This window comes from Physeter macrocephalus, chromosome 12 (assembly GCF_002837175.3).
Source record: "Physeter macrocephalus isolate SW-GA chromosome 12, ASM283717v5, whole genome shotgun sequence".
In the NCBI taxonomy this organism is placed as follows: Eukaryota; Metazoa; Chordata; class Mammalia; order Artiodactyla; family Physeteridae; genus Physeter; species Physeter macrocephalus.
This window is the reverse complement of record NC_041225.1, coordinates 45514614-45535660: the sequence shown is the minus strand read 5'-3', so window position 1 is coordinate 45535660 and position 21047 is coordinate 45514614. Positions and strand designations below refer to the sequence as shown.

At 51.0% G+C, this 21047-nt stretch overlaps 1 protein-coding gene across 1 annotated transcript in view; it reads right to left on the bottom strand.

Annotated features, from left to right (window-relative positions):
- Window positions 1–1330: 1330 nt before the first annotated feature.
- The window catches only part of DPYSL5 (dihydropyrimidinase like 5), a 21560-nt gene continuing 1843 nt past the window's right edge, over window positions 1331–21047 (bottom strand). The window contains exons 2-11 of the mRNA XM_028496585.1: window positions 20824–21003; window positions 19941–20009; window positions 18184–18228; window positions 16279–16354; window positions 15102–15258; window positions 10250–10391; window positions 8930–9072; window positions 6520–6727; window positions 3459–3627; window positions 1331–1416 (exon numbers count right to left, since the gene is read on the bottom strand). Coding sequence (XP_028352386.1) covers window positions 1331–1416; window positions 3459–3627; window positions 6520–6727; window positions 8930–9072; window positions 10250–10391; window positions 15102–15258; window positions 16279–16354; window positions 18184–18228; window positions 19941–20009; window positions 20824–21003 — 1275 coding nt within the window. The remainder of the gene's footprint in view (window positions 1417–3458; window positions 3628–6519; window positions 6728–8929; window positions 9073–10249; window positions 10392–15101; window positions 15259–16278; window positions 16355–18183; window positions 18229–19940; window positions 20010–20823; window positions 21004–21047) is intronic.

Genomic DNA, 21047 nt, shown 5'->3' with positions numbered 1-21047 from the left:
GCAAGGGCAGCCTCTAGTGTTTCCATGGAAACCACCTGGAGCTTTGGAGGCAGGGAGGGCCCAACTGGGAGGAGATGGAGGCCACAGGCAGGTTAGGGTGAGGTGCTGACCACAGGAGACTGCAGCCCCTGAGCAGCGCTGTGGGCTACAGCCAGGTCCTGCTGGCCTGGCCTCCCACCTGGTATCTAGCCAGCCTGCTCTCCCTAGTTCCCACCCCCATCTCTCTTAGCAGGCATGAGGCCTCTCGCCAATCACACGGAGGAGAGGCGGGGCCTCTGGCCAGTAGGCGGAAGCCTACAGGCGGCTGGGTGTGTGTGTGGGGTTAGTGCTGGGAGTGACCAGGGCCAGAGTTGGGAAAGGCCACCCTGCTCCCTGAAGGTCTGCAGGGCCAGCATCCCGGGCACCCTCTCAGGATGCAGGAAACTAGACCAGGAGGGGAGGGGAGGGACAGGAAGACTCCAGGAAGGGAGAAAAGGGCCCGCGAGTCCAGTATCCCCCTCTCACCCCTGTCATCGGTGCCCTAGGCTGTCTGGTTGGTGTCGATGCAGCATCTCCTAAGGTCCACATCTATTCCTGTTTCTATGCTATGCTAGTGACACGAAGCACCGTCATTTTTCACAGGATGCACAAACAAGTCAAACCAAACCACTGCGCAAACCAAACGTGCAAAACAAAATCATATACACGCGCCTGGCACCAGCCTCATGCCCGCCCGGGCAGCCCTTCTGGGCCTGGGACTCCTGGGGGGTGGCGGAGAGGAAGCAGCTGGCAAAGGGCGCAGAGTGTCCCAGCCACGACTAAACAGGGGCGGGAGATGAGTGGGGAAACACCGGATGTCCTGGGCATGGCTGGGAAGCTAACACCTGTCTGACTTGGGGAAAGTGACCACTGGGCCGAAGGGGATGGGGGAGGGAGTCCTTTTCTTTTAAAACACATCTGCTAAAGTGCTCTGGACAGCTGGCGGGTCAGCCAGGGGCAGGGCACTAAGGTCGGGCTTTCCCAAGGCCAGCCCAGAGGCGGGTGTGAGAGGAGTGGCGGGGCCAGGCTCTACGCATTGGGCTCTGTGCATAGCATGGGCCCCCGGGGAAGCCTGCCGAGGCCAAGGCAGGAAAGGACTGCAGCAGGAGGAACACATCTCAAAGTGCCTGTTAGGGTCGGCTCGAAGCACAGTGAATCACGCGTCAGACATGGGGAGGGCTCCCCGTGTCCCGGGGCCCCCTCAGGTGGTGCGCTGCCCAGCCCGGCCTCTCCCGCCCCCTGCAGCTGTGGCCGGAGGGCGTGTGGGCTGGTGGCAGCGGTGCATCTTCACTTGGGGGGCTGGTCAGTGCCTTTACCAGATGCCACTTGACCTGCCTCCGGGGGGAGCAAGGATCCGAGCTGAGGCTCGCTTTGGAACATGGTCATCGATCTGAGAACCTGCGAGGAAGGAAGCAGAGGGTGAGCTCCCCTGGGTAATAAAACCAGGTGCTCCGTGCTTAGGATCTAATTTAATCCTCAATCCAACTCCATCCCATTTTACAGGTGGGGAAACTGAGGCTCAGGGAAGTTAACTTGGCTAATGTCACACAGTGTATAAGTGGTAGAGCCTGGACTTGAACCCAGGTCTTCCTGGTTCAGAGCCTCCATGATTAACTGCCTTGTACGCTGCCTTCACTGCTGTCAGCCCTGGGGGTACGGTCTCTTGCCAAGCACACGGACCAGGGAGCTGCCTGTTAGCAAGTGGGCCTTTGTACATATGCCTCAGTGAGCAAGAGAGCGAGAAGGAAGGGTGCGCCACTGCTTTGGAAAATCAAAGAACAACACCCCAAAGGCCCCCACGTCTCGAAGTCCCGAGATTTAGAAAAGAAGGTCTGGGGACTTCCCTGGCAGTGCAGTGGTTAAGACTCCATGCTTCCACTGCTGGGGGCATGGGTTCGATCCCTGGTCGGGGAAATAAGATTCCCGCGTGCCCTGGGGTGCAGTCAAAAATAAATAAACAAATAAGTAAATAAATAAATTGAAAAAAAGAAAAGAAGGTCTGTGCCCCAGGGAGTGTGGTGGGACATTCTCCAGCCTGTCCCATTTAGAACAGACGAGGTTTGGGGCGGAGGGAAGGTGAGAGGCTGCCTGCTGTCTGCTGAACCTGAGAGCAGTTCCGCCCAGTCTGGCTCTGCCCGAGACTTGGCGGGGAGCAGATGCCAGGGGCCAGAGGGGTCTCGCAGCTCTGGGGGCCTTGCTGCTTCTCCCAGGGCTGGCGGCTGCAGGAAGGGGCAGGCCCAGGCAGCCGTGGGGAGCTACACCTCCTGGACTGGCAAGGCCGGGGCTACCACTGACACTCCACCCCGCAGATCCCTTCCTGACTCCCTGCACTCGGTCCCGTCGCTGGTGGGAGCAGCAGTGGCCCTCAGGGTCGGGGAGAAGCTATCTCCGTAATGAGCCTGGCTCTGAGACGATGGGGAGGGTGGTGCAGAGGACCCCTCTGCACAGGTGGTCAGCTCCTCAGTCAGGAACCACCTGAGCTGCTGCCAGCACACGGCTGGGCACAGAGGAAGCTCAGCGGGCAGCCGTGCCCCTCGGCTCCCCTCTGGTTTAGTTCTCGGCCTCTCATGTTAGGACAGTTTGTGGCTGCGTCTCACCTCCCCCAGGATCTTGCTCCTGTCACCTTCCGGCCCCAGCACGGCTCTTGCAGAGCAGAGGCTCGGTCTGCGCCAGGGCTAGTCGTGAAGGCCGTTCCGTGAGACCCGGCCCCTGCCCCTTTCAAGTAGAGATCATGGCTTCCGGCAAAGCTGCTTGCAGGACCAAGGCATCTTACAGTCTCTGCCTGCTCTCCAGTGAGGCTGGCCGTTTATGCCGCAATGACCCCCACCTTTAACTACGGCCAAGCACCTGGGACACACGCTGTCGACGATAAAGCCTCTAAGCATAGATACACCCCATATATTCTATATTGTATTACATACAGTACAATTCCTGGCAGAAAAGAAGATGGCAGAGGAGCAAACCTGAGGTTAAGATGAGGGAGGAAAGGGTATAAGGGAAATACCACGTCTTTCAGCGAGGCTGGTGAGAAGCGGGGTGGGAAATGGGGGTGCAGACCCACGTGGCACAGAGTTAACGCTTCTGCGCTCAGATCGTCTCTGGGGCATCCCTATGTGCAGGGCCCTCGAGATATCTCAAGGGACGCAACTATTTGAACTTAGAAACCATGGGGAAAGGCCCAAAAGGGCCATGGCCTGTTAGAGTGGCTGGCGCCCAGGGACTGGGAGGGCCCTCCTTCCCCGCCCGCCAGTATTTGTGTGTCTATAACATGGGGCCCAGCAGTCATCACCGGGCAGGGGATCGGGGAGGGAGGGAGAAGATGGAGAGGAGAGCAGCATAAGCCCCTCTACCGGGGTGGGGCTCCTAGTCCCTCCGTCCTCCGCCTGTGCCCTCACTGTGGTGGAGATGCAGCTGCCAGGCCAAGTGGCCCTTGCTCTTACCAGAGAGGCTGAAGCTGGATTCATGAAGGTCCCTCATGCCTCCGTGTCGGGTAACAGGCCGGGTAGGAGTGTCTGCGAGTGGCGTTCCCATCTCTTTTTTCCCAGGATGCACAACGACAGCTACATCCCCCAGGTAGGGAGTGCGGTCCACTCCCCTCACCTTTAAGGTCTAGTGAAGGTGGAGAGCAGAAAAGGGGAAAAGATGATGCCATCAGAGCACAGACACCATCAACCCTCAGGGCCAAGCCACCATCACCACCAGAGCCTCCTTGATGGCTGTAAGACTTTGGACACTGCCACTCTTCTTAGGGCCTCTGAGTTGAATTTATATCAGTCCTAGAAGCTGAGCTCTTCCACTACGTCTGGCCCTAAGAGCGGTCTGATGTGAATTGGTATCTGTCTGACATTTTTGTGAGGTTGGTTTTTATTTATACACTGGTCCCAACCCCAGAACTACTTTCTTTCCTGAGTACCCTGCTCTGTAGGGACTGCTTATTTATAATTTGGGGGAAATGAAGTTTTTCACGTACCTGCATTCTGTTACATAAGGGCTATATCAGAGAATAGGGAATAGAATTGGCTTTTTCTTGAGGACCTTATGTTGTCATTATAAGTGCTTTGGATAAAGGGCCTCTGAGTTGAATTTATATCAGTCCTAGAAGCTGAGCTCTTCCACTATGTCTGGGCCTAAGAGCGGTCTGATGTGAATTGGTATCTGTCTGACATTTTTGTGAGGTTGGTTTTTATTTATTTATTTATTTTTATTAGTTTTGGCTGCGTTGGGTCTTCGTTGCTGCACGTGGGCTTTTCTAGTTGCCGCGAGAGGGGGCTACTCTTCATTGTGGCACGCGGGCTTCTCATTGCGGTGGCTTCTCTTGTTTCGGAGCACGGGCTCTAGGCACACGGGCTTCAGTAGTTGTGGCACGCAGGCTCAGTAGTTGTGGCTCGTGGGCTCTAGAGCACAGGCTCAGTAGTTGTGGCGCATGGGCTTAGCTGCTCTGCGGCATGCGGGATCTTCCTGGACCAGGGATCGAACCCGTGTCCCCTGCATTGGCAGGTGGATTCCTAACCACTGCGCTACCAGGGAAGTCCCAGGTTGGTTTTTAGAAGGGCTTCAAACACTTTCTCTGCCCTCTTTTGATCCTATTTCCTGACTAAAACATCTTTTTGTGGGAAAGCCACAGAACTGTTTAAAGATTTTTTTTTTTCAAATTGAGATATAATTCACATACCATAAAATTCACCATTTAAAAGAATACATTTCAGGGGTGTTTAGTGTAATCACAGGTTTGTGCCACCAACACTGTGTAATTCCAAAATATTTTCATCACCCCCAAAAGAATCTCCATCCCCGTGAGCAGTCACTCCCATTCTCCCTTCTGGCCAGCCCTAAGCAACCACTAATCTATTTTCTGTCTATGGATTTGCTTCTTCTGAACATTTCATACGAATGGAATCATATGATATGTGGTCTTTTGTGACTGGATTCTTTCACTTAGCATGATGTTTTTAAGGGTCATGCATGTTGTATGTAGCATATATTAGCACTCCATTCCCTTTTATGGCTGAATAATATTCCACTGTGTGGATATACCACATTTTGTTTATTCAGTAGTTGATGGACGTTTACATTGTTCCCACTTTTTGGCCTTTATGAATAACGCTGCTATGTCATTCCTGTACAAGATTTTGTGAAGACATATATCTTCATTTTTCTTGACTCTGTATATACCCAAGAGTGGAATTGCTGAGTTATTTTGGTGACTCTTTATCTAACATTTTGGGAACTGCCAAACTGTTTTCCAAAGGGGCTGCACCATTTTACATCCATTTGACGATGAATGAGGGTTCCAATTTCTCCATATCCTCACTGACCCTTGTTATTTTCTGTTTTCTTATTTTAAATCATTGCCACCCGCGGTCAGGTAGTCTTGTGTGTGAATGTGTCGCTCTTACAGTTCTTTGTGGCACATCCCCCAGAGGTCGGGCTGAGGTCTCCTGCCATTGTCCACATCTGGAAAGCATATTGGAGATGGGACCATTCACCTACCCGAGAGATCCTGAGTTCGCTTTTGAATTCAATACTGGGATAACTAAAGTCATGCTTTTTTTTTTTAGGTAATACAAGTCTGCTCCCTGATAGAAGACCTACATTGGGGCTGGGGCTCCCAGGCCCTTGGTCATGATATTTCTAAGAACACCCACCCTTTCTAGACAGAATCTGGAAATAGCTAGGCAGGAGCATTTTGAACCATAATAATATTGCTTTATGCCAGAGAAAGGGAAGGGGAAACCTCATGAGGCTTTCACCTGTCAGTTTTGTCAGATTTGTTTTTTTCTGATGATCTGGGCTCTCCACCCAGAGGCCAGGGCTGCAGTTCGTTCCCAGCGCCCGGAGTTGTCAGGAAGGACAGGACAGCTCTCAAAGATAAGGCTGGACAATCAGTCCCCAAGCAACGAGGGGACAGCCAGTCTTCTTTTGGGTGAAACTCTACCCAGAGTTCGGTATCCCTGGGGATAAGGTGGAGCCCCAAGCTTCAGTGAACACCCAGGGTGTTTATGGAATCCGAGGACTGGATGAGACTCTCACGATAAGGCCTCAGGCCACCCCCGCATGGCAGTGAGCTAGACCTGGCTTGACCACTTCATTGGGGGGCCCAGACTCAGCAAAGCCCACCCAGCCTACTGCAGTTACAGGGCGGCTGTGGGGAGTTTGGGGAAAGAGCATCTCCAGGGCAAATGTGACAACCCAGGCCAAGCCAGGAGTCCCCTGCCCCTGAGGGACGACAAGAAGCCTGGATGTCAGGGATAGCTATGAGCACCTCCTAGTATCCCCGGGCTCCGGGGGAGCTGGGGACCCTTCCCAGTAAATTTTACTTTGTTACAGGTAGTCCTTTTCTACTATTTTGATTGTTCCCAAAGTGACTATTCAGGCAATAAATTTTCGTGGAAAGAGAGAGTGAGAACATCTTTGAGATTTAAAAGTCATAAAAGGTGTCGCCGCCAGGGGCCTTCAATCTCTTCCCACACGTCTTCTCCGCCCACCCCCCCCTCACCTTACCTTTTCTCTCTGGACCAGCTTTTTGTAGACAGTGTCTGGGAAGGACCTCAAGGGGCAGAACTTGCCGGTGCCCTCAGCGCACATGAAGACGCCGTTCTCGTACACGACCCGCCCCCGGCTGATGGTGACCAGTGGAACACCATGGCAGCGCATGTTCTCGTACAGGTTGAAGTCTCCTCCCTGCACCTGGGTGCTGGCTGAGATGGTCCTGGTGGGAAGGCAGTGGCGGGAGAGAATGCTCTGAGAGGAGGTAAAGATGTCACAGCTCAACAGAAGGGAAGGTACTTAGCGGGAAGGGATGATGCTCAATGGGAAAAGGTGCTGCTCGGTGGGAAGGGACGCTGCTCGGTGGGAAGGGACGCTGCTCGGTGGAAAGGGACGCTGCTCGGTGGGAAGGGACGCTGCTCGGTGGCAAGGGACGCTGCTCGGTGGGAAGGGACGCTGCTCGGTGGGAAGGGACGCTGCTCGGTGGGAAGGGATGCTGCTCGGTGGGAAGGGACGCTGCTCGGTGGGAAGGGACGCTGCTCGGTGGGAAGGGACGCTGCTCGGTGAGGAGGGATGACCCCCAAAGCCTAGGATGGACTGTGTCGCTCGGTGAGGAGGGACGCTGCTCGGTGGGAAGGGACGCTGCTCGGTGGGAAGGGACGCTGCTCACTGGGAAGGGACGCTGCTCGGTGGGAAGGGATGCTGCTCGGTGAGGAGGGATGACCCCCAAAGCCTAGGATGGACTGTGTCCCCCCAAATTTATATGTTGAAGTCCTAGCCCCCAGTACCTCAGAATGTGACTGTATTTGGAGATAGGGCCTTTAAAGAACTAATTAAAGTGAAATGAGGTCATATAGGTGGGACCCTAATCCAATCAAATGGGTGTCCTGATAAGAAGAGGAAATTGAGACACCAGAAGTGCACACACAGAGGAAGTGCCATGTGAAGACAGAGGGAGAAGATGGCCATCTACAAACCAAGGAGAGAGGCCTCAGAATGAAATCAACTCTGCTGACACCTTGATCTTGGACTTCTAGCCTCCAGAACTGTGGGAAAATAAATTTCTACTGTTTAAGCCTCCCGTCTGTGGTATTTTGTTACGGCAGCCCTAGCTGACTAATGCACTGGGCTACACTCTGGGGGGTCTTTCTGCCAATAGCAATCACTAACAGCCACACCTGCAACAGCAGCAGGGACCAGCCCCAGGCTGGATGCAGATCCCGGCTTCTCAAGGGCCCTAATGGAGAAGCAGTGCGGGGATCCCAGCAGGGAGGTGCGTTTCTTTGCAATTCAACTTTTTATCTTCAAAGTCCCAGCACATTTTTGTCTATCTTGTGCACTGCTAGCTTGTGCACCTAGAAAAGTGCTCAGCAAATGGTGGCACTTTTCTATCTGTTGAGTGACTGAATGAAATTTAACATTAAAAAACAATTCCCATTACCCTGCTCAAACCTCTGAGTAAAGATGATGCCCTGGGGCTTCCCTGGTGGCACAGTGGTTGGGAATCCGCCTGCCATTGCAGGGGACAGGGGTTCGAACCCCGATCCGGGAAGATCCCACATATCGCGGAGCAGCTAAGCCCGCGCACCACAACTACTGAGGCTGCGCTCTAGAGCCCGCGAGCCACAACGACTGAGCCAGCGAGCCACAACTACTGAAGCCCGTGCACCTAGAGCCCATGCTCTGCAACGAGAGAAGCCACCGCAATGAGGAGCCAGCGCACAGCAAGGAAGAGTAGCCCCTGCTCGCCGGAACCAGAGAAAGCCTCCGTGCAGCAATGAAGACCCAGTGCAGCCAAAAATAAATAAATAAAATAAATAAATTACAAAAAAAAGATGATGCTCATAAGAGATGAGTTATCCTGTGGCTTGATAACTCCTGATGCACTTCCTTTACCCACTCAACTTGTGTTCATCAACGCCATGGGTGTCAAGCGCTGTGTGCTCAAGGGGACCCACACCCTCAACGAGAGAAGCAGAGTGTTGGTGGAAGAGTCTGCAACTGAGTGTCAGGACGTCTGTCTGGTTCAGCCAATTATTAGCTATGTCATGTGGGGAGTCCCTCTACTCTCTGCTCTTAGTTTCTCCAACAGTAAAATGGAAATAAGAACTTTAGGCTTAAGTGCTTCTGGGGGCTATGTGAAAAGCAAACGAGATAGTTAATGTGACCTAGCTCTGAAAAACTGTAAAGTGCTGTGTACATGGAGCTGCACTATAGCAGATCTTCAGACCTTCTTGTTCACTGTTGCATTCCTAGTGCTTGGACTATGGCAAGCCCTCAAGTATTTGTTGAATTGAACACACCTTAGGGTCATCTTGCTCTATGCTATAAGTAGTGCAGAGATGATATGCTTTTGGAGTTCTGTAATATAAGGTCCTTAAAATCCCAAGTCCCTCTAGCCCTGGAGACTAGCAGCAGGTTTTACTTTGTAGCTTCTGGGTCCCACACCACCACGTCGGCATCGGCTCCAGGGATGATGCGGCCTTTGCGGGGATACAGGTTGAGAATCTTCGCCGCATTGGAACTGGTGACAGCCACAAAACGGTTCTCATCCATCTTTCCTCCAACCTGAAACATTGCAAAAGTGTTAGGTCAACCGAGGCCCTGTGTGTGTGTGTCTCAAACCCCGAGTCACGCTTGACCCTGGCCTGAGGGCTTTTAGTTGGTCAGAACAATGGTGCTGAGAAGGACAACGCCACGGGCATCATCTCAGATGAGCCAACCTGCTAGGCTTGGTTCCATGCTACTCCTCTCTCCTTCTTGCAGCAATGGGGGCGGGTGGGCCCTTGTTCCAAAAGGTTGCCTTCCTGGTGCAAATCTACCTCCTGTTCGTAAAACCAGGTCTACTCGGTACTCACTCTGGATAAATCAGGAGCTTCCCTGCATCCACGAAGGGACATATATTCTCTCCTGGAAAGGCATCTTATCGTCCCACCCACAAAGGCACCGTGGACCCTTTTCAAAGGGGATTCCGGAGCTGCCTCATGGGTCTTCCCTGAGCTGGTTGTTGTTTAGGCTTGAGGATTTCAAATCTCTTTGGGCTCATACTCTATGCTGCATCTAATCTGTGATACGTCAAGACCAAAACTACTTATTCTTCATGGGCAGAACGGGAGGTATTCAAATGAAGTCCCAGTCTCTATCTTTATTATTGGACAAAAGATATCAAGATCTTTAAAAAGGTTCATATCCCTTGGCCCAGAAATCCGCTTCTAGGAATCTGTCCTCAGGAAATCATTAGAAATGCTGATGTACACTCATGAACAAAGAGATTCTCTGCAGCATTATTTCCAAGAGCAAAAATTTGAAACAGCTGAAAGTTCCAAACATCATGGAAGGATTAATTGAAGTATGGTACCTCCGTTGGAGGAAATGTTATTTAGCCATTAAAAATATGTTTTAAAAGAATTTTTACTGATATAGGAAGACACTCAAAATACGCTGTTATATGAAAAGAAGATGAACCCAGTAATTAAAATAAGGTACAGTACATGCATAGAGCTGGAAAGAAATATACCAAAATATTAATAATTTTCCAGTATGGAATTATGGGTTTTTTTCCTAATACTTTTCCGTATTTTCCAATTTTTTTATGCTAGGCCTTATTACCTTTCTGATCAGGAAAAAAAAAAAAAGACCTTTTCTGTTTTCCTTTTGAGTGAAACAGGAGCTGTGGTTGACCCAGTCCTCCTAAGGGTGAAAATTCTTCCAAGGTCCAGAGTGGGGAGGGGTCCTGGGAACATACCACTCCTCTCTCCCAGATGACGCTCATGCGGTCCTGTACGCCGCTCACGCCGTGTGGGATCTTGGTGAAGTCCTCCTTGCCCATAGCTTTCTGCTTCGTGGTGAAAGGCCGGTGATCTGACGCCACAATGTTCAGAGTATCACTGGGTAGAGAGAAGGACATGACCAGTAAGGAGAGGGGAGGCCAGGGTCCCAGAGGGTGGGGACAGGGACAGGGAAAAAACCTTCACTTGGAAACCCGGCAAAGCTGGTTTCAATCTCGGCTCTGCCACTTCATAGCTGTATGACCTCTAGCGAGTTAACTGTGAGAACCTGTTTACACATCTGCAGAATGAGCGTATGTGCCAACTGTGGCACAGAATGCCAGCGTCACGGGAGACACTGAGAGTCTTTGGATGTTAAGAGAACTAACGGGTGGAGAAAAATTGAACTTAAGAGCTTAACTAAGGGCTTCCCTGGTGGCACAGTGGTTAAGAATCCGCATGCCAATGCAGGGGACATGGGTTCAAGCCCTGGTCTGGGAAGATCCCACATGCCGCGGGGCAACTAAGCCCGTGCACCACAACTACTGAGCCTGCGTGCCACAACTACTGAGCCCGTGAGCCACAACTACTGAAAACCGCACGCCTAGAGCCCGTGCTCCACAAGAGTAGCCACCACAATGAAGCCTGCGCGCAGCAATGAAGACCCAACGCAGCCAAAAATAAATAAATAAATAAATAAATAAATTAAAAAATCAATTAAAAAAAAGAGTTTAACTAAAGTGAGAGGGTGGAAGTAGTTTTACTTCCATGGAACCATATGCCGACTCCCTCTCATCTCCCCCCTCAACCCGCACCAGGCCCTGCTTGCAATAAGCATGTGCTTGGTAAAACACTCAAGTTCCTTGTTAAGCTTTGCTTGGATGTGAGGGCTCTCCTGGCCCGGCAGGGAAGAGGAAGGACAAGACGGAAGAGAAGTCTGCCTTGATCAAGCAGCAACGACATGCCAGTGGTTCGTCGCCGCTGCCATCCGTGAACATGGTCCTCAGATGGTTGCTGAGGCTACGGTGCGTAAGGCACGGCCAGGCTGTCGAGGGGTTCCCGGGCCAGCTCAGAACTCGGGGCAGAGACTTAACATCAGTGAGAGCGCACATGGCATGCCACTCTGTGGCATGGGCTGGTAGCTCCCTGCGCCAAAGGCGCTGCTCTGGGCCCTCTCAGAGTCTGCGGGAGGGGCTCTTCCACAGAGCAGAGGGTTTATTCTAGGGTCTCCTGGGGATCCCCACATCCCCCAGACCTGCAGAACCCACCAGAGATAAACAGAATCTTTAGGTTTTCACTTTCTCCTCAGGGATCCTCCAGACACCCGGGTAGGGCTCAGATCAGAAGATTCCCATCAGAGTCATGGGTTGAGGGTCTGGGACCCCAGGACCCCATGCTTTAACTGACAAGTCTTACTGAGCACCCACTTTTCTAAAAAGGCCCCTACACAAGTAAGAGCTCACTAGGCAAGAGTGAATGGGGGGGGCACATTCCAGAAGGGCTTTTGGGGTCCCCTGATGCTGCCCTGAATCTGGGAGGTATGACAGACCCATCCCTACTCTTTAAAGTTTAAAACACCACTGCCTTTTGTTAAGTACTTTAAAAATATATATGTTCAAATGAAAAAATTTCTGATCCCTTTGAGAAGTCAGATTTTAAATAAAGGACAAATCCTTATATCTATAGATTGTACTTATTACCCTGATATATTCGAAGAAACCACATCCTAAAGTAGATCATTATGAAGCAGCTCATATTTTCTTATAGAAATATGATCATTGGTGTCTGGGTTTTCTATCAAGTATTTTGCATAATACCAATTATCACCAACAATGTCATAGAAGCAAAATTATAGTAATCATAAATTCCTAAAAATGTAAAAACTATGCTCCAAATTCTATAAAACTGCACACGTTTACAATATGCACTGATTAAAAAAGGGATTCGGGGACTTCCCTGGTGGCGCAGTGGTTAAGACTCCGTGCTTCCAGTGCAGGGGGCCTGGGTTCAATCCCTGATCCAGGAACTAGATCCCACATGCCGCAACTAAGAGTTCGTGTGCTATAACTAAGGAACCAGCGAGTCGCAACTAAGGAGCCCATGAGCTGCAACGAAGGAGCCCGCCTGCTGCAACTAAGACCCAATGTAACCAAATAAATAAATAATAAATATTTAAAAATGGGATTCAAACTATTCTCATAATAGTTCACATGAGATTATAATTCTATTTAAATGAATAGATTTAGTTAAATAATTTAAATAAATTTGACAAAATAGGCTAGATATAAAAACTTAAATTATTCGATTAATAATACTTTTCTTCCCCTGCCTATTTAAATTTGTGTGGGTTTGGGCACTGTAATTTGGGTGGGTTGGGGGTTTTACTACCTTTTTGTTCTTTCAGTAAATTTGCTTGTGGCAAGCAGAGGTATTTCAAAAGATTCTTTGACCTTGGAACTGAGCCCAAATTCTTTTTTTTTTTTTTTTTTTTTTTTTTCATTACGCGGGCCTCTCACTATTGTGGCCTCTCCCGTTGCGGAGCACAGGCTCCGGACGCGCAGGCTCAGCGGCCATGGCTCACGGGTCCAGCCGCTCCGCGGCATGTGGGATCTTCCCGGACCAGGGCACGAACCCGTGTCCCCTGCATCGGCAGGCAGACTCTCAACCACTGCGGCACCAGGGAAGCCCCCCCAAATTCTTATAGTGGGTTCTTGATACTTGTTTGTTTTTGTTGTGTTGATAATGATGAAAAGGAGGCTGGTTTTTCCCAACAACAAGCATTTTTAAAGGAAAGAGCTGATCTAGCATTTCTACCTTTACTCTCTCAAATTGGTTAAATCTGTCAGCGCTGCCACTGCTCAGAATCACAGCAAAACTATGGGACAGACTTTAATTACTGCCACTGTGCCACAGCATATCCTGCCCCTCCAGGGGCCACCTTCACCCCGGGACCCTACTGCCTGCACTCCAGTTGTATTTGGAAAGCCCCACACGGCTCTTTCGGTTGTTAACGTAGCAGGATGTGGAGTGGAAATTTTCCAGTTGTTAGCCAACCAGGACTGAAAACTAAGGACATGGATGAAATAAAAGCCCCATTATCTAACGACAGCCACCTCCACCTGGGGCTGGTCACTTCCCTCAACACACCCCCACCATCACCCTAACAGAGGTGTATCACCACCCCCAGGTCTTGTAAAAGCAGAAGACAGGGAGGGCGACTGAGGCGCTGGCAGAATGTGAGTCCTGCAGTCTCTCCCTTCTTCCTCTTTTCATGGGTTGAATGGTGCTTTCCTCTCCCCCAGCTAGTCTCCTCAAGAGGGGAACATTTCAAGAGGTTCATCTGTGGAGAGCAGAGGTGACAGCAGCGGGCACCTGCCTGAGCCTCTGGGTGAGGAGAGCCAGGGGTGGGGGCCAGCCTGCCCTCCCACCGTAGGGAGTGACAAAGCTGTGTGAGCTTGCTCTGGGCCCCAGATACTGGAGAAGGTGGCCAGGCTTAAGCTGCTTGGCCAGATTCTTGTTCACAGGGAATTGCTAGTTCTGGAAGCCGGGAAGGTACGGGAAGAAGAGGTCAAGCTGGACTCCATCTCCTGTGTCAGAGGATCGCGTGAGGGTGACTCAAGAGAGCCTGTATCTGGGCACATGCCCCATACAAGGAGGGCCCCAAAGGCCGGTCACTTTCAGCCAGAGAAGCAGCAACGATTCGTGCAGGAGTACAGATCGTGCTTGGGTATGGAGTGGAATGCCCCACCCCTTTAATCCTAACTCCTACTAATTCTCTGAGCTGGGGGTGGGGAGGGGAAGAGACTGACTTTTTTTTTTGTGGGGAGGGGAAGAGTCGTACTTTTTTTTTTTTTTTTTTTTTTTTGTGGTATGCGGGCCTCCCTCTGCCCTCTGCTGCGGCCTCTCCCGTTGCGGAGCACAGGCTCCGGACGCGCAGGCTCAGCGGCCATGGCTCACGGGCCCAGCCGCCCCGCGGCATGTGGGATCCTCCCAGACCGGGGCACGAACCCGGTTCCGCTGCATCGGCAGGCGGACGCGCAACCACTGCGCCACCAGGGAAGCCCGAGACTGACTTTTAAACTGAACGGGACTTCAGTAACCAAAAGAGAAGAAAAAGCAATGGCCTTTACCATCATCAAAGTGTCACTAGAGGCAAGAAAGGATTTGAAGCAAAACGAAACAAAATCTTTCCAAGTTTGTGTCCCACCAAATTCGGACTATTCATTAAAGCATTTTATTTAGACCCGGATTGAATGGGGAAATGCAGTGTTAGAAAAAGAGGAGCTGGGGAAAGGGAGGTCTGGAGGAAGATGTTAAGGGGAAAGAGGGAGAAGGTGCAGAAGAAAAAGGGGAAGAGGAAGGAAAGGAGGGAGAAACACACAGAAGGAGGGAGGTACATACAAGGAGAGAAAACCACATGGGACACAATGAGAAGAGGGAGAGGTGAAGAAAAAAAAGAGATGGAAAGATGCACAAATTTTCTAGGGTAAGTCAGAGACCACATCCTATAGTTCCCCAGTGGTCTCCAGTGTAAGGTATCAATATCCTTTGAAATTCTGAATAGCCACTGTTCACAGTTTTATATATGCTCTTTACTCGTCACCTCAGAAGCTCTCACCCAAATCAAGTGGTGACAGGAGCTGCGTGGATGGCAATTATCTGATGGGCTTTGGAGAAGCTAACAAAAGCAAAATCATCCTCTGGACACAACGAAATCAAACTTAGGTCAGGTTTGGGGCCTCTACGATATCACCCTAAAGATCTACAAATTCCCGGAATGGCGCACATTGTGAGATAATGCCGTGCCGTGGTCCTGCTGAAACACCTTACTTGGCCAGCAGGCTCATGAGGTAGGTTGAAGTGTTGGTGTCCAGTCTCAGGGGAGGCACCGTGACATAGGCGGCTGCATGGGACCAGTCCTGGTGGTAGTAGTGTAAGCCCGTCAGTGTGGCGTGCGCGGTGGTGGTCTCGGCCAGCACGACCTTCCCTGAAAGAAGAGGGTTCAAACCATCACCAGGAGGCCAGTGAACCCGGGAGATCACTGGTCTGAGCCTCTCATGGGGCAGGTGAAGGAGCTGAAGTCAGAAAGGAAGGGACTCGCCCGAGCTGAGCTGGGCATTTGAGAGCACAGCTGGGGTCAAGGCCAGACTGCTCCCTGTCCCGAGCTGACTCCAGGAAAGAACAGAAGGGCGAGGACGCTGAGGCGGGGCAGCGCTGGTCTGTTTTCTGAGCAGGCGGCTGCTGGGAGCAGCTTCAGGAGAATACTGGGGGTGGCACCGAAGCAGGGGATGGAGGGCAGGGAGACGGACGTGGGAGGCTGGAACAACAGCGCAGGAGAGACAGCGAAGGGGGTCCCGCTAAAGGAGAAGCAAGAGGCAGGATTGGGAGGGCAGTGCGGTGGGAAGGCTGAAAGCCCTTGCTCCTGATTTATATCCTCAGGCTTGCGACTGTGACCTGTTCCTCCAGTTACTGGGCCCTCACTGGCACCCCGAGCCGGACTGGGAGTACAGGCACGTACAAAGCCTTCAGGTGCTGCCAGGTGCTCTGACACACAGGTGCCCTGGGGCTGGTACACTGGGTTCCTGAAAGGGACGTTGGGCCCTCACAGTGTCGTTTCTCCAGGGACTTCCCAGGCATTTCCACCTTGAAATGTCCGTTGGAACTGGTCCAGGATTTCATGTTGGTTACCAACGCAACCACTAGCAAAACCCAAGAGACTGAAAAAAATACCAGTTAATGAGTTGATTGAAAACTTGGAAAATTTTACCAGACCCAGGAGAGGTGGCGGACACTTCTGTAAAGCTGTGATGCAAACCAATGTGCAGAGGAAAACACTGGTGCTAATGGAATGAACCCAGGCCAGTGCAGGGTGCTTGTGAGGAAGACAGCCAGAGAGAAAAGGGAAAGGCAGGCTCAGGGCCTGGCCCCAGGAGCCGGGCTGGGAAGTGCATGGGGCTGCTGGGCCCCACCACACACGGGCGCTGCTCAGCCCAGCCTACGGACTCACCTTGCATCTTAGCAGCTGCAATAACGTCACCGGCCGAGATGCTGGACACGTTGACCAGGTAGATGGGACAGTGAGTCTGAGGACGGGAAACACGGTGGGAAGGAGAGAGCATCAACCCCATAACCTAACAAGGACCAGGGTGACCGGACCAGCCCAGTCCTGGCCCCAGCGCCGCCCCCTGCGTCGCTTTGCACGCCCCTCAGGGTGGCGGTCTTCTGCTGGGAATGCAGGGCTGGTGGCTGCAGGCTGGGGAACCCCACGAAACAAGGAGGGGACAGGCAGCGCCCAGCACCAGAGCCCAGCAGGGGGACATCAGGGCAAGATGTCAAGTGCCGAACCTCACATTTTCTACCAGCCAACACCAAGACTATTTACAACTTGAAATGAGGGACTCTTAATTTCCTATTCATGAACGTGATGACCTAGAGACAGTTGTGTACTATATCCCATATCGAAAATGATGATATCTGCCATCTGAGGGCTGCTTTATCAGTAGACAGAATGTACCCTGGAGAAGAAACGATACACAAGAGGTTCAGGGCTCACAGTCTACACCAGACAGGACCGGTCTTGCAAATGGACACCTGGATTATAATACTGATTAGCTTTTCCTCTATCAAGCTGTGTGACCACGGTGCATGGCTTCACTTTTCTGGCCATGTGTTTGAACTAAGGAAACGAGGAGCTGCCCTTTTGGTATTCAGATCTTTCCTAATTCTGGGGTAAGTTTCCATCAGGAAGTAATTGATAGCATAACTATTGTTATGACAGTAAAACAACGTCCTTGTCCAGCTCCCGGACTTATAAAGGGCTAATGGGAAACTGTTTTCCCAAATATTATTCTAATGCCTTCTTTGCCTATCAAATTAGGAGGATAGAGAATTTAGGGGCTGGCCTGACATTTGCTGTGCTTGGCACAAGTTTCCTGACTAATTCTGAGACCAACCGGACCTCCAACCTCTGTGTTCCCCTGGTGTTCCTAACACCACATCCTCTGCTCACAGCCTTCGGGGTAGCCTAGGTCTTTCCGGAGGAGAAGTTCTCAAGTGTCAGCGCCCATTAGGATCGTTACTGGGCTTGTTAAAACACAGATTGCTGGGCATCACCCCCAGTTTCTGATTCAGTGGGTCTGAACAGGCCTGAGCATTTTCATTTCTGAGTTCCTATTTCTAACAAATGTTGTTGATGCAGCTGGTCCAGAGACCACACTTAGAAAACTAGAGTTCAGATTATCTGAGCAAATAGAGCAATTAATGATGGTTTAGGAGGAGAAAGGACCTTGGTACAGTGTTCCACTGTTTTTAAAGTGCTTTTCCTTCCACGACTCCTTTGACCCTCACAACCATCCTGTGAGGAGTGGGTGATATTATCCTTCCAATTTTAGATAATAAAATAGTCTCTCGGAGTGGATGATTGACTTGCGTGTGACTGGAAGCTCGTCTTCGGTCAAGGACCCAAGGTGTGTGCTCATTCCCACCACCACACTGCATCAGCGCCCCCTTACGCTGAACCATACCAAGGAAAAATCATGAATGGCCCAGAGGCGGAGGTTCGAATCACGGTTCTCTAAGCAAACGTCTCTCTGCTCCTCTACAAGGAACAGATTCCAGCTGCCATGAGGCTCTGTGGTCCCCACCTTGCCCTGCCTCTGCTGGGAGGCATTTCCATTTGAGCAATGAACCAGGTCTCAGCAAGCTCAGCAGGGTAGAACGGAGAGCCGGTGGCAGGGAACACTCCCGCCAGGTCTGTGGGAATAGCAACGTTCATTCAGCAAACGGTGTTCATCTGCGGTCCTGTGAGCCAGGCATGGGGCTGGCACCCAGACAGGAATGGGACTCTACTGTACAGGCTGGGTTCTGACCCCAGAGTTGAGAATGGGCTGAGGGTGAGCTGGGGTCTACTTACTCTGTTTGCAATGGTGATAACTCGGTGAGTGGCTTCTGCTTCCAGCTGTTAGAAACAGAGGAGAGGAAGAAAACAAGCTTCACCATCTCCCCAAGCAAGCTTACATCTCCCTGACACCGCACCTCGTACGCGGAAAGTGCTGGAATGTCTGACTCAGAGCTGGAGTGACAAACAGCACCCACCGGGGCTGGCTCGGGGGGAAGCCCTGGGCAGGGGCACCAAGCTCCAACCACCTCTGCTCACGCTGAGAGAACCCCGGGACTTAGGGTTCTAGGCACGTCTTTGCCGGATGCTACTCAGGGCTTAATTAAAAGACAACAAAAAAAGAGCAAACGAAAACCTGCAGTCACATCTCTCCCTGGTTTCTGGTGCATTCTCTCCACAGCCATCTCAGAGCTGTAGCAAAGGAGCAACACTGACTGATTTCAAGCTGGAAATTAGCCTAGATCGGGATTTCTGAACCTCGGCACTCGTGGCGTTTGGGGTGAGATAATCCTCTGTGGTAGGGGCTGAACGGACATTGCAGGCTCTTTGGCAGCATCCTTCACCTCTACCTAGTAGATGCCAGTAACGTCCTCCCCCCAGGTTGGGATAACCCAAATAACCAAAATATCTCTGGACATTGCCAAACGTCCCCGGGGAGCAAAACCTCCTTAGGTGCTCCCCTTTAATCAGGAGATGATGAAGGTGGTATTCTTGCTATTACTGCCACTACAGTCAGCACCGCGCTCTTCCCCTCATAGAACTCCACAAAGTCCAGTCCTGTGCTCAACCCCCACCCCTCTTCTCACAGGCACTCTCAGTGCCTTGTTGAAGCTGGTGTGTCCTTCTCTATCAACTCTGAGGTGCCCAGACAGGAGCTACATTCAAGGGCTCTGGCAGACAGAGACAAACCCAGGGCAGGAGTAAGGTGGGACCCCCGCCCGCACCAGGCTGACCCACTATAGGCTGACTTGGTTCCTGTCTGATGACAGAACTATCACATCCTGTCTCCAGCTCCTCGTCCCCCAAGGCCTCCCCATCCGTCCCTCATGGACATCCAACCACCACTCTGCGTTGAAGGCTTTGAAGAAATGGAAAAATAGCTCTCCCCTCACCACTGGTAAGGCATGTCCGAACAGGGTCATAGGGCAAGAACACATTATTTATCTAATGTGATCCTCCAGAGCCGAATTCTTCAGCAAGGGGGACCTGGGGGCATTTGTGCCGACACCCTGCAAAACTGTGCAGGGATAAAACCAGAGGGCAGAGGGAGAGCAGGGCTTAGTCACCATCTCAGCAACGAATAGGAAAAGGGGGAAAGAGCACAGATACGCACGTGCCTCTCGTTTCTGGTGGGAAGGGTCCAAAGTGTTCCACAGATGCTCAAAGGGATCTCAGCCCCCAAATGCCAATTCCCTGGCTTATAGTCTGGAATTTCTTCTAACATCTAAAGGCCCTTTCAGTCTGTCTTTTCTCTCCCGATTCAATTTTGGCCAAAGCAACCCCTGGCATGTTCACATGGCCTCGCTGAGACCCTTGAAATCAGCCCCCAGTGAGGTGGGTCTGTTTCCCCAAAGTCGTCTTCCCCAAGGAAGCTCAAGGCCAGGCCGGCTGTAGCATGGAGGAAGCTGTTCCCTGGGAAGCTTCCAGATGGGAATTTCACCCATGAAGAAAGCAATGCCATACAACTCGTGTTTACTGATGACTCGTCTATCCTAAAGGTTCTGTGAATCTATAGGAAAGAGGATGACAAAGAACACGGATATCTTCCTCACCTCCTCTGGACGGCTGATCTCAATTCCTTCTGGGCCTGTGATACCCAAATCTAGCGCCTCCTTTGCACCCTGAATAAGAGCAAAAGAAAGAAAATTGAGAGAATCATAGAGATACAAAAAATACTGAACCCAAGGGACAGTAAAATATGCTCAGCACAGCCCATTCCAATAGGCTTGCTGCTTTTCTCACTTCTGTAATACTCATCTTATAAAGAGGGCAGGATTAGTACAGGGATCCCCTGAGTCTCACTTCATAATGATTGAAAATATCTTTTCCTCTTAAAAATACAGTTCAGTCACCAGCCAACAGGCCTGGGACCCTAAAGACAAACACTGTTTATTGATCTGCAAGTCAGAATTTCCTCACTGGAAATCTAGTTAAATCTCCAGCCTCCGCAGATGCCTAGATTAACTTTTACCCCAAGTATCCTACTTAAGACCCAGTAGTACAAAGGGGCTTGTCTGTCTTGGTACCAGTGAGAAGATCTCTATAATACCTCAGGTCTGCTGAGGAGGTACAGGAAAGTGGAATGTTGACCCTTATTTATTCTGTACGTCACATCTCATTAAAAATATTTCTTAGAGGTGCTCCAAATTCCTTTGTGATAATGGAATTTAAGTATCATATTTGAATGAAGACATCATCATCCAAGACTTAGAAACCCTTTTGGACTATACAGAGAGATTTGTTTTTTACAGACACTAGGAAAGTTTGGATTTTTGGACAAAGATCTGTCATCTGGGCTGTTAACATCTCACACTTGCCTTTATAATTTGTTTTATCTGAACCCTGTAGGGAGGGTCATGGGTGGTCAGGAATCCCCCAGAGAACTGTCTCTACTGGTGCTCCCCCGACTTCCCCCAACATCCTCTACTGCCTTGCCTCGGCCACGAGCTCCCCATTTTCAGCATGGACCCGGGCGATCGCCCCAATATCCTTGCAAGCGTGCAACACTTGGTACAGTTCGTTGTCCCGAAGCATATACAAGTCCTTGTAGGTCATGAACATCTGGAACGAGTTGACACCCTTCTCCCTCACCAGGGTCTCCATTTCTGCTTTCACCTGGAGAGCAGAATGCAAAGGCAATGCCACGTGAGTACAGAGAG